General features: G+C 41.6%; 1 protein-coding gene across 3 annotated transcripts in view; it reads right to left on the reverse strand.

Moving 5' to 3' along the window:
- LOC147152896 (fidgetin-like) overlaps window positions 1-6,978 on the reverse strand; it is a 29,617-nt gene extending 22,639 nt beyond the window's left edge. For all 3 annotated transcript variants that reach the window (XR_015088111.1, XM_086040366.1, XM_086040285.1), the window contains exons 1-2: window positions 6,648-6,978; window positions 6,124-6,166 (exon numbers count right to left, since the gene is read on the reverse strand). Coding sequence is in view for 2 of the 3 variants with exons in the window: in XM_086040366.1 (XP_085896492.1) it covers window positions 6,124-6,160 (37 nt within the window). In the remaining variant the exon portion in view is untranslated. The remainder of the gene's footprint in view (window positions 1-6,123; window positions 6,167-6,647) is intronic.
- Between the last annotated feature and the right edge of the window lie 6,964 nt (window positions 6,979-13,942).

A 13,942-nucleotide genomic window follows, 5' to 3' on the forward strand; every position in this document is an offset into this window, starting at 1 on the left:
AAGCCTCTCTCGGTTTCAAGCACTTGGAGCAAGCGCAGCCACAATGGGACAAATCGTAACGTGCTTTGTGAGACTTGGAGGACAAAGCCCACATTAGTGAGCATGTCATCCGGACTGCCAAGAGAGGGTGGGAGTGGCCTTGAGGAATGTGGTGTGAAGAGGATAAATATATGTTAGTGGGAAAGGAGATGGAGCATTGGCAATGTGGCCCTTCATCAAGCAACAATAATGACAGTTTTGTGTTGCAAATTTTTGTTTTGCTTTGTGTTTTTTAGTTGTCGACAGATGATTTGAGTAATCGACGACTTTAAAGCGGAAGTCAACACAAACATATTTTTTTCAAGAATATGTTCCCAGCAGGCCCACTAGTTGAAACACGGCTTTCTGATTAGTTTTGCGTTTTTGGAATATAAATTAAGCAGAAAAATGCACTCGTTTTTAGCCATCTCTAGGGGCGGCCATTTTGTCTTCTGTCGACTGAAAACGACATCACAACTGCTCACAACGACCACTCACGGTTGACCTGTTTTCTGAATCTGAGCCGTGATTGGTCCTTGTGAGCAGTTGTGATGTCATTTTCAATATTGTCAAAAAGATATTTTTGAGAAAATTCAAAACATCCGAGAAGCACTCTTGTATGCTTTGATTGTTATAAGTCAATTTTGATATTTTGGGGGAAATTTAGAGGGAATATTTGCTTTGGTTTCAACTGCGTGCAACAGTGGCCAGGTGGCCCAGAAATCCAGGATTGGAATTGGCATTTAAAGATTTTAAATTTATTATTATTATTATGATTATGTTAGTCACAGGAAACAAAAGAAATATTTTATCGTCCCGTCTACTATTGTTGCGTGCACCACACTAGACAAAGAACCAATTCAGACTCGATAACAGCTTCAAGATGGGAAGTGCGTCTGTCTGCCTCCCGCCGCCCCCCCCTCCCAAGAAGTAATGACTACAACCCCCTTTTACAAGTGCATACAATGAGCAAGAACTGTGCAATATTGTCTGACCAAAAATCTGAATATAAATAAATCAAGCTTACAATATAATTACACAGACATTCTCCAAAATATGAATTTTTGCTCTGGTAAATAACTGTCTTTTTGGACAATTGTGTGCTTATATTTTTCACCTCAACTTTGCAATTTGAGAGACGCCAAACAGATTTTCATTGTTCCTGTGACAGTGACAATCAAGTGCCTTTCTTTTGTATTCACACACACGCAGGCGAGGAAGAGAATAAACAATCCTTGCTCTTGCGCTCTGCGATAGTAACAATTGAAACAGAGATCAAGAATATAGACACTGCAATTCTACAATAAGCCTTCGCTATTAGCAATGAAAAGCAATCTTATAGCCGCAGCTCGGGAAACTATTGTGACCTCTGCAATAACACCGAGGCAACCGTGGACAAGCAGACACCTACTCAAAAGTCAATACCATGCGTGAATCCTCATCCTTGCGCATGATTAATGCATCACATAGGGGAGAGGGGTGCAGGGGGACGGAATCATGCATGTGTCCATCCTGCCATTAGAATTCCGCCCTCATGCTTTCGTCCAGGGGACAAACTTGCGCTACAGAAACACATGTACAGGGACCGAAACCTGACACAAATAGCAAAAATTGGCCAGTATTTGAAGCTCCACCCTAAAAGGTTAGTAGTTACCTAGAAATGCCACAGGATGGCAGCATGAAACTCCTCAACATACCTCAACATAGTTTTGGTCGCATCAAAAGGCAGGGTGGCAAAGCACTACTTTTTGCTAAATGAATCTCCTCAAATCACTTCTGCACCGAGATGCCCTAGAACTGCTTTAGCCTGAGCACTGAAACAGATTAAAAAAAAAAAAAAAACTCTCAAAGATGCCTCAACAAATAATGAGTATTACTGCCACCAGTCACAAGATGTTTGATTACCCTTTGTTGGTTAGTTTCTTTGTTAGATAGCTGGGGTTACACAAAATTACCCAAACAATTTCTTTTAGCCAAGGGTGAATCCAGATTCACAAAAGATATTATAGTGTTCTTTCACCCATTTATCTTCTTCCACTTATTCTGTCCAGTGCCATAGCTAAGCAGGTCACCAGGTAAAGGGGAAGTCAACCCAAACATATTTTTTTCAAGAATATGTTCTATGCAGGCCCACTAGTTGAAACAAGGCGGTCTGATAAATATTGCGTTTGTGGAATAAGAGTTAATCCACCCGTTTTTAGCCATCTCAGGGGTCGGCCATTTTGTCAATTCTGTCGACTGAGAATGACATCACAGTTGTTTGTGCTAGAGAAAAAAACAAAGGCAGATTGAGGATCAGAGCCCCCCCCCCAAAAATGCATGCACATGCTGAATGGTTTGATATATTAAATCATATCTTATCATCATATTCTTTTGATTAAAGTGTGTGACCGGGCATGTTCCGAAAAGGTGGATGGGGTTGAAAATAACTTTTAATGCAAGAAATTAACATGGAAATGAATTTTGTCCATTGAAAATATGAAGAAAAATGGCTGAGGTTGATCTTGGATCAGTTCAGCGTCTTTGATAGCTCAAATAATTCTGATGTGTTATCTGCCCGGCACACCTGACAATTTGGTGACAGAGCTAAACCTTTGACCAGATCAGAGCGGGTCAAAGTTGTGGCGCAGGTGCTGTATTGCAATTTTGCTGGATTTAATGGAGGTGCAAACAGACAGATACTGAGCTCCGTGGATGTGCGTGGCGGATGTCGTCGTATTTCATTCAGAAATATGACAGCGGCGTGCATCGAACCCGCTGAATTGTTGTAGGAAGCAATTCATTGAACGCATCAATATCATCATCATCATCATCATCGGCACAGATATGTGAAGCGCGGGGTCACACACGGACACGAACACTCACGGTGGAGTGCCAATTGACCACTTCACAGCGGTGATGTGGGGTTGTCCTGGCCAACTTTACTTCATGCTTGCAGTTCCATACTAACGCACTTTGTGCGCTTCCATCTTCTGCATGGACTCCAGCGATTTTTGTAGTCTATTTCTGCTTCTGCAATGTCAACAAAGACTATGTGTGCCGCTACCGCAGTGAAATTAAAGGGGACTAGGGGCGGCGCTTCCATTTCCGGGAAATAAGTCGGTTGTGTTCACTCCCACAATGGCGCAAATGGCCCTTTTAATCTGTGCTGGTCTATGAAAACGCCAAAAGAAAGAAAACACCATCCACTATTAGATTGCATTTTGTGCAAGACTTACGCTGGGCATGAAAAGAAACCCATTTACGTCCAAATATGGACAATTTCATACATATATATATATTTTTTTTCAATCAATACTATTGGTGTGTCCCCGTCTCATCTGTTATTTTAACACATTAACCAAATGTTGAAAACACTGTGAGCAAATATACTATCTCTCTTGGAAACTACACCTGTCTGAGAAGTGTGGGAAATTCCCGCCTCATCCTCAATGCGCGGGAGGCGTGCAGCAGTATGTTGCCTCATGATTGAAACTCTGGATGTTGTGTTCGGCTGACACATTTGAGTAGGGCTGTTTTGTCAAAAATGTGACAGCTTTAATGTTTCGGTGAAGGAGGAAGCGCGTACCGATTAATTTCCACCTTTTACACTGCTTGGTCAGCTCATCGTTTTATTTATTGCATCACTCATGGCGCCAAGACATTTTGTGAAAATGACGAGACTACAGTTGTTTGCTTTTGTGAACTATTAACGACTTTTTGTTTGGGCGCCAGGTCGGCGTGGGCACAGACTGGAGCCGGTGACGTGTACAACCATTTAAATCAGTGACAGTGTAGTAAATTAGCATTGTTGTTGGGGTTTTTTTACTTATAAAAATAGCAATTAAAAAAGATTTTGGGGTAGGGTTGTGCTGATGTTAGCGTACAACAGTTTATGATCCCGCTGCCATTGGACCGAAACCTTTAGTCAATTTCAATTTTTCTTTATTTTTTTTTTTAATTATTGAGCAATCTAAAGTGTTGATCATGTCTTGGCCTCTTTGACGATGCAATGTTAATTTTTGAATAAACGTGACGTCTTTGGGGTCTCCTGAAAAGTAATGATTTTAGAGGTATGGGGATTCCTCCCCCGACGCCAGCGAAATTATACAACACGGCAGTTTGGATTGGCTGTCATATTTGCGAAATTGCGACGCTGTTCACCTGCGATTCAAATGTCAAGTCGCAGAAAAACTATTAGCCGATGATCAGCCGCTTTTGAAAAGTAGTGGCAGAGCCCCACACATTCCACTCTTTGTTGTCCCTTCTCAAGGTTTCTTCTTTCTTTTTTTTTTCCCCACCCTAAATGGGGTTTTGAGTTTTTCCTTGCCCGGTTATGCAGTTTAGATCAGGGGACGTCGTTAATATTTGTCAGCTTGTGAAGCCCTTTGAGACTCTTTTGTGATTAAGGGCTAGTTGCCCAGACTTGCACATTTGAATGCATTGCTAGGTTGACACCAATACTTAAACTGGAGCAGCACCTAAAGATGACAAAGCAAGCTCCACGACGGAGCCAAAGCGCCATTGGGCAAACGTGAAGTGAGCAGCAAAAGACGCGGGTCAGTACAAGACCAGGAGGGATTTGTGTATTTGCATACGCCTGGGCCCTCCCATGGGTTGCAGGCGCTTACTTCCAGAGGAAAATACACTCCAACAGACACTTAACATATTTGCCTAACAATCATACGCCTTTCCTGGCTGCTGTTTGAAGGCATCGCATTTAGGAGAAATCCACTCACACATGCATGAAGAAGCCTCGCTCACACATGTACAAAAAAACAAAAAACGCACATCTCTACCATGATCTGCTGTCAGGGGTCCCATGAGGCAGGCAGAATGTATGATGGTAAAACAGCCTTTAATGGTAAACATTACAGACTGATAGAACGTGTCAGGATAATTTATCTACATGGCCCCACTGGGAGTCGCTTAAGCACCTTTAGCGGAGCGAAAGGCACAGGAGACGCTCCTCTTTTTTTTTTTTTCTTTTTTTTTTGCAACGCGCTCTCGTTCCCCTCTCTTCCCCCGGAATTACTCGACGGTGAGTTGTGAGACTATGCACTACATATATAATGAGGCCAATTACTGCCACAGTATTACTACTACACAAAAAAGACATTGTATAGCCAACAGAAAACACACTGAACAAATAGTTCAACTTCATCATATTTGTTTTACACAACAACCAACCCAAAAATGCTTTTATTGTCTTACTGTCTGGAAGTAAAACATAAATGATATTTTCCAGTACATAAATGACACCCACGTGTTACTGTGTAAAGGTCCAAAATTTACTCAGGAATTTGCAACTGCATTTTCTTTCCACTGTGTGTTTGATGCTATAGAAATATAATGCAACATTTCCTAAATAGAAAACTGTTTTTGACCAAATTGACAGCATCAAGCCCAAGTTTGCCATTCCTGGTGGCTGGATGGCATATTGGGGTAGCTACGGCTATTTTGACAGCACCAGTACAAAAGAAATGGGAGCAATTTCATTGATTTACTGCGTGCTGCCGTGCCTGCTCATCACCTTCGGTTTTAACATTTAGCATTTGTGTTTCACACATTTTACAACCAGCGCCTGGCAGAAATTTGAATTATAAAAGCATGAAATCGTGATAGAGACTGAGGGACGATGTGGTTTATATAACAAAGAGTATGATTGAATCTAATAATATAGCATGTGATTAAATGAGTCAAAAAATGTATTATTCTACGTAAATGTACTACAGTACTGTATTTGTATACAAGAACTGTCACTACATCTCAAATGCAAGTTCATTTCTTGTAAAATGAATTATTGCGCTTATAGAAAAAATAATGATTAAAATTAAACTACTATTGTGCTATGACCTGCAAGTAAATTGCAAAAATATATCACAACATATGAATAACATACGATTTTTGGGAGAGGCGGTGGGTTTTTTCCTTGATATTGCAATACGATAGAATATTGCTACGTATTTGAATTCCATCCAGTTATGCTTAATTTCTGAGATTTATTTTTTCCATTTTGAAAGTCTCCAATTTTATTTTCCTTGTATTCAATAGATTGGCAACAATGTCAACTGAATGAACATAAAGTGCTGGGAAACTAATGCAAACTAATGTAAATAACCTTACCATAGACGCTGCTACTGTTGCTGCTGCTGCTGATCATTTCGTGCTGGAAAAGGAGAGGAAACCAAATGTTTAGTGGAGGGGAATTTAAAATAACTAAATAAGCAATTTCCTGTGCAGATTATGCGTGGAACTCATTATGATTATTCTAATCAACTTGTGTCAAGTGGAGAACGCAGTTAAATAAGAACCCCCCCCCCACAAAATATGTTTGCCTCGCATTCACACCAACTTGTTCTAAAGCAAAGCGGTGAATGTTAAAAGGTGTGTGCGCGTGTTTGTGTCAATTGTCTTAACTGAAGTGGTGGAAGATCCACGAAAACAAAATCACGGCAAGCCCTGGTAGGTGCGCTCCGATAAAAATGGCGTTTCAGAAATTAATACCAAAATTAAGATCAAATCAAATCTAATAAAAAGACAATCCATGCTGACGTGGCGATTAAAAACTTGTCAAAATCATGCGATCTTCGTTGAAAACGTGCCCACACCTGCAAAATAGATCTTCTGGTTATACATACTGTCCTTACCTGTTATTTTAGCCACAGGTCGACGTCGATCTTGGGGTTGGGGTTGGGGTGGGTGAGCTGGGGTAAGGGGCTGAGGGTTTGTGTGCCGTTCTAGGGCAGCATCGGAACCAGGAGCGGTTCGGTTGGTAGCGTCAGGCCCGGTCGAAGCATCCCTCCTGAGTCCCGAGTGAGCGGCTCACCAGACGCTGACCACAGCCGCCACTGCCATGTTGAATCTCAGTGGCGGCGGCGGCGGCGGCGGCGGCGGTGGCGGCGGCGGCGGCGGCACTTCTTCCAACAGATGCTTCTTACCCTGATCCACGCCACGCCAGCTCCAGCGCGCATGCGCACACGAAGCATTCACAACGACCCAGCTTGTGCGTGCGTCTACTTTTTTTTTTTCCTTGATTCTTTTCCAGAATCAATTCATTACTGGTGGGAAATGTAACTACGGGAATCTTATTGGAACAGTGAGACGCATTCCTTTATTTTTTGTTGTATTGAACATATTTTTGCTTTCATAAGAATGAGAGGAGGAATTAGTACAAATACTTGGTTACTGTACTCATGTACTCATCACTAGAGTACTTGTTTTTCTGAATATTAAAATTTACTGTTGGACAGTGTAATCATCAGGGGTGGGAAGTACTGAATACTCACGTAGTTATCTGAACTTTACTTGAGTAAGTATTTTTTTATGACTAATGTACATTTTACTTTCGGGTGTGTGCGTGTGTGCTTAAGACTGTTTTCATCATAAAATGAGTAGTAGGAAGTACAAGTACTTTGGTACTTTACTCAATTAGATTTTTCAGGTTTGTTCTTCACTCGCCTAATCACGTGGTAAATGACCATACACGCTGGAGCTCCTGACTTCACTCACTAGGCCACGCCCTTTAAAGGCACATGTTAATGTACAATTACTAATGTGTGTGCCTGCGTGTGGGTAGGCGTGTGTGTGAGTGACTGTCGGCTTAATTACAGTTCAGAAGAGTTGTTTAGTTGTTTAGTTATTATTTTAAATTGTTTTCTATGTTTTTATATCTAACAACATAGTATCACTTTGCCTTATTAAAAATGTTACAACAAAAAAGTATTTTTCGGAGGGGCTGGACCTTTGGTACATCAATCTATTTCAATGGGGAAGTTATGAGATTGGTCAAGGAACAAATTATACTTTTAGTTAGATTAGTTAAGTTGTTTGTTTTGAAGACCAGTTCTGTCAGCCACTAGAGATGCCCATTATAGGTGTGGCGATAAAGCATGTTCAGTGAATTAGTGAATCATTAGTGAATTGGTTTTAAAATTACCTTTGCGGTAAAAGTAAGAATTGGTAAAAGTGTTCCACAAAATTTTGTGATAAGAAAGTGGTCTTGCATTTGTGGTTCTCAAAAAAATGTGCGAAAACAAGAAATCACAACATGATCTAATGCGGGTGGCCACAAGGATCCACACTCACAAATGCACATCAACTTCTTGTGTCAGGTGTTTTTATCCTCCCGAAATTGCCAAGTCAAAAGTCTTATGACAGCCACTAAACCTTTTTTGTGTAGCCTGACCACATGATCCTTAGGGGGATTAGCTCATAATTAAGTACAATGACATTATTGTAGAAACAATGAAAAACATTTTACGTATTCACACTGATGCAAATAAATTGTATCCCATCTTTACTGCTGCTTTTGAAGTTGTTACTTCATGTCATCTAAAATAATTGTGATCACTTAACCCCACCCCTTGATGTCTGCAAAGGCTAAAATAACATGTCAAAATCAATTTGAGCACAGACTTGTAGTATAAAAGTGCGACAATGCAGATACAATAGACCTCATTCCCATGGTGATTACGGGATGTATAACGCTATTATTATTTTCCCCCCACAATTTAAAACATCTCACAAGTGTATGATTAAAAAGTATCGTACATTCCTTGGGCAAAAAACACAAAGGGGTACTATAAAGACTAGTTGAAATTACTAGTGTTGGGGAGTGGGAATTTGTCAATTCTGGAGCCAGTGGTTCTCAATTTTTGGGGGTCCAGGGACTCCATACAGGTGAGAAATGTTTCCAAAGACCCCGTCATAATGTCACAGGTATAAACGCGAGAAGGCAGAATATCAACGAGTTAGGAATTTATGGAGTAATTTATATTTTTTTTAAGTCTGACTTGACAGTCAGTGTGTGGACAGGGGCTTTGAGCTGTCCACTTTAGAGTGCCTCGTTGTCTGCCTTGAGTGCAAGCACAACATGGGCAAAATGGTCTAAGAGTGGGGAGGGAGGATTAGATAAGGTGTAGATAAGGACTTCAGGCTGTGGCCACTTTCGAGTGCCTTATTGTCGCAGTGGCGAAAAAGCCCTGCGATGACCTGGTGAGATACAGTATAATCCTGCCACTGGAGGCTTTAAGCGGGTATATTTGCGCGGCCCAAACATGCAGCTATGTGTAGGCATGAAAAAGATAATAGATGAGTAACATCCATTCTTCATTAAAAAAAAAAACAACTTTTGGTTATACATGATTAAAATGTGGTCAACTCGAGAAAACCTCCAACCTCCAAACATTTGGTTTCACAACCTTTTTTTTTTTAACCGGTTTCCTCGAGACAAATCAACGAGGCTTGGACAAGAGATGCAGGTGTAGGGATCTCAACTGATATGTGGATAAGGGCTTTAGCAGGAATAAAGTCTTGTTCAATAATTGCCAGGCTTCAGCTTATACAGTTCAAAGTTGTACACCGTTTGCATTATTCTAAGATCAGGCTGAATAGACTTTTTCCTACAATTTCACCATTGTGTGATAAATGTAGGAGGAGTGATGGTACATTAGCTGTTCAGCTCATACTCGGTCAGCCCAGCAAGCCATCATGTTTTGTATGGTCATTGCAAAGAGGGTCATCTTAAGAGATTGGAAGTCTACCACGCCGCCTAGCTATCATAAATGGCTGAATGATATGATGTCTTGCTTATCTTGAGGTAATTTGGTATGGTTTGTTGGATACTCCTGATACATTTGGAAAAATCTGGGGACCTTTTATTGATTATATCAAGCAGAAGTAGACTCGACCTGCAACCTCTGGGGACTGATCTGTGGACTCTGCTCCTCTCATTCTGGACGTTGGACTTTTGCTGACTTTTATTTTGTGGACTGTATGTATTAAGTTGATTACATTACGTGAATATGTTTTTGCACTGGTCGTGTTCGTTTGTGTTATGTTCGCATAAAAACTAAATAAAAATAAAAAAATGTGGTCAACTGATGTCCTTTTCTAACTCTTTACCTCAAAAATATTCAATTGGATCATCAAACTCAAAATGAATCATGTTCAACCGATGTAGATGTCCAAATGAAGTAAATCCAATAGAACCAGATGTTTTGTTTTTTTTGTCAATGTTGATTTTTCATGATTTTGCAACCTCATTTTATATACCCTACTTGCTGATTTTTGGAGTTGTTAGCAACACTCTTTGCTGCAGTGTTTTGAATTTAGAATACTTTTTTTCCCACTGCACAGGGACTTGGAGTGATATTGTTCTTTTTTTCAATCTTTGACTGAAATTAAGCATCTGCCCGGTCATGAAAAAGTTCTACATGAATCCTCTGTTCTTCATCACCAAAGTGCTAATTGTGCAGAACAAACCGAAGGAAGTTGACTGATTGGACCATAGACCTCCAGCATCTTTTATTTACAATTTAAAGTTTTAACTGTAAATTAGAAAAATAATTTCTGAACTTTTGATTAAAAGTGGAACGTTTTGACTGATATAACTGGCAGGTCTTTGACCGGATTTTGTGTAGTTTACGATTGTAAAAAAAATATTAATACCGGGTGGTTGTTAAGTAAAGTAGCAATTAAAACCAATTCAGGTTAGGGTTAGCCTAACTTTATAACCTAAAGTAAAGTATCCATGTCTAACCTCCTAAATTGAAATAAATTAGCAGTATCAATTTCCTGACTTTTTCCTGATGCAAGTTACATTTATAATTCTATGAGTAACAGGAAGTAAAACCTGGCTCCGCTGACCGGGCTTCCTGTTTGGTCCTTGCAGCTGGGAGAAGTAATGCATGTCCGCGTGTCCTGACCTCTGCCCTTCATTGTGCCGTGGTCTGCTTGTATAACGAGAGCAGCAGCTTTTTGTATTCTCATTCTGAACAGAAAAAGATGCCCTGAGGAAGCAACACTAAACAACACTATTGGGACATCGTATGCTTGGACACTCATGCAAAATTCAGCATTTTCGTGCCGAGACGCCTCCAACGCAAGACAGGGGTTATATTTCAACTGGCAAACGCATCTTGACTCATTTTCATTCTGCAGGAAATGTTTGTCAATTTGATCCAGGAGACTGAACCTTAAATATTAATTGCTGCACTTGTGCAAAGAATTTTATTAGATGTACCAATTCTTATGAGTTTACATCTCACCAGTCTCCATCTTTGTCTCAGGTCCTTAATGGCTTGATCACCATTAACTCGACTGTAAATCTATCAGGAAAAGGCTTATGGATCAAATTAACCCCCACTGAAAGTGTTTGAAATTCATGAAATGTGGTACTACTTACATTACAAGATACATGAAGTCATGTCTCTGTCTCCATAGTTCAAATATTGGAAATACAAAGTAGTCCCCTGGTAGGCTTGTGATGTATTCTTACAGACTGTAGTGGTCAACCTCCACTTGCGCAACCTTACGATTAATGTTTGACAACTGAAGAACATTCAAGTGGGACAACAGAAGTCATGATGTATAATTGTCTTCCTCACTATGTTTTAATATAAGGACTTGCTGTTGTTGCTTTCTGAGGTGTAATTGTTGGGATGTGGCGATAGTGAGGAAGCAAGTTCTGACTTGCCTGGTAGAACTAAAAAGATCTACAACAAATAGCTGGGTTGAATTTGAACATCTTACTCATCTTATGATCAGTTAAGCAAAGGCACAACTGTCAGATGTCTCTGGAATATTATCCAAACCGATTATCATACCGACAATCGTAGCTGTTAAACTAGTTCAATGGTTCTGATCCCATATCCATATGCGATTGATCCATTTCACATCACAATCATTTCCATGACGGCGAAGTGGATCAACAGCCATTCAGGAAGCCACCTGAAGCACTCAGTGCAGTGGCCCGAAGGTTGGGGGTTCGATCCTCAACCCTTGTGATCATGTCAAAGAGTCCTTCAGCAAGATACCGAACTGCCAGTTGCTCCTGATGCTGCATCATCAGTTGGCGAATGGGGAGACAGTTTTAAAGTGCTGTAGGTAGAAAAGTACAAGTCTGGGCATCCTCCCTCCGTCCCCGAGTTCCCGTTCTGCATATTTAATTGACTCACGTGGTCCCGTTCCGTCCCTGGTCGGCGACAGCCAATCGGCGTGAGAACGTCATTTTCACGTCGCACACGTGAAAAGTGCCGCACGAGCAGACACGCCGTCTAACGAAGAAAAAAATACTAAACAAAAACAACGGACAGAGACACACGCACAGCGTGGTGATCGGTGAAATAAAAAGAATCTGGGGCACACGCCATTGCGTCTGTACCTTTTTTTCCTTACTCTGCCGCGTGTCAGGACTGCGGCACCTGCGTTTGACGTGGTGTCGGTTAAGTCCTTTCTCCTCGCCATTTGGCTGACTCCGAACGACTGGGACCACGTTAGTTGATTCAATATGCAGGACGCGAACTCGGGGACGGCGGGATGATACCGAGCTCTGGTAAACGACTATACAAGTGGAAGCCCATTCATCATTTGGACATGAAGAAAGGAGCAACTGGTTCACATCCGGTCATTCACCACGAGAACAATTACAATAGGAAGAGTTTGCAATGTAGTTACCAGAAAAGCTAACCGTGAGCCTTGCTACACTGTGCTGCCTCTCATATCTTAGTCTTGGTTCTACGACAGACATCTGGTGTGTGAGAGGTGACTCAAGATCAGTCCGTGGAGCTAAGAAGGCTATGTGCTAAGAAAGCAGCTGGCCCAGATAGAGCGTGTCCAAGACTGCTCTGCTCAGCAGGCTGAGCCTCGACTGAGGCTAATCAAACCCACTCTACAATCTACCACCCTGGTGATCCTGTGGAAGATCTTGTATCCAAGGTAGGATGCCCAGCCAAGACTAATGACTTTGAACCAGCGGTCATCGCATCTCACATCATAAAAAACTTGGAGAGGCTGGTTCTCTGGCTACTTGGATGCCTGGTGGAACACGTACTTGATCCCCTGCGATTTTCTTATCGGAGTAATATTGCTGTGGTGGACACTGTCCTCTAACTTTTCTAGCTGGGCTTACACCCACTTGGATTTGTTCTGAGGTTATGTTGGGCTAATGTTCTTAAGTGCATTAAACACCACCCAACTCTAGATATTCAGCGACAAGTCACCCTGTATACATAAGACTTCAAATACAACTCTGGATCTTAGCAATTCAGAAACGAGCATTACCCACAAGCAATTTTGGCCTGGACAAGGGACGGGCGGGCGGGAGAGGAAGCAGTGGGCCCTGACGAGGGCATTCAACGACTGCAGTGAAAAGAACTGCCTTCAGATGAGAACCTCCAAAACCAGGGAGTTGATTGTGAACTTCCACATGGTCAAGACAGGTCCTTAAGACTTAAAAATATCTGAGTGTACCTGAACCTGAATAATAAACTGGACTGGTCTGGTCACACTGATCTTCAGAAAGGGGCCTAGCTGGATCTCCTTCCTCCAAAGATTGAGGTCAGTTGACATCTGCAGCAAAATTACAGCCAAGGACCCCAGGAGACGATGTATTTTCTTTTCGGGTTTTACTTCTTTTTGGCTATCACGCACAACATTCTGTATTGTCGGGAAAGCCAACTTAGAGGGTCGGCTCCTATCCCTCCGCTACAAAACCAAATGCCTCAGGAGTCCCCCCCGCCCCATCAGTAATCAGACTTTACAACACCTCAGCCGGTGTTAGGTGTGGACTTAGATTTATCTTAACTCATACATCTCAGTGCGTTCCACATCTCTGTTTATAGCTATGGTGCCGGGCACCTAACGCATCTCATCTGTGCAGGCTCAATGAATACCCCGAGGCAGACAGTGAGCAATTCTCCAGCGAATCTTCTTTCAGAGTATCGTGGGTTAAGTAAATCAGACATAATGTCTCCAATTTCTCGCTCCCAGACCACGTGTGAAACACAATGGATTCACCACTTGCGTCATGGCTAGCTGAAGGCTTTTCATCTTGTCACAGGAGGTGATAAGGTCTCAGAGCCTGATGTAATTGTCACCGGTCGGACGCAGGAAACGTAACATAGATAGAATGTATCCACGCCACAGCCGAGATCTCAATCAA

The sequence above is a fragment of the Filicampus tigris genome, chromosome 1 (assembly GCF_054856515.1).
Source record: "Filicampus tigris isolate MCC_2025a chromosome 1, RoL_Ftig_1.0, whole genome shotgun sequence".
Lineage (NCBI taxonomy): Eukaryota > Metazoa > Chordata > Actinopteri > Syngnathiformes > Syngnathidae > Filicampus > Filicampus tigris.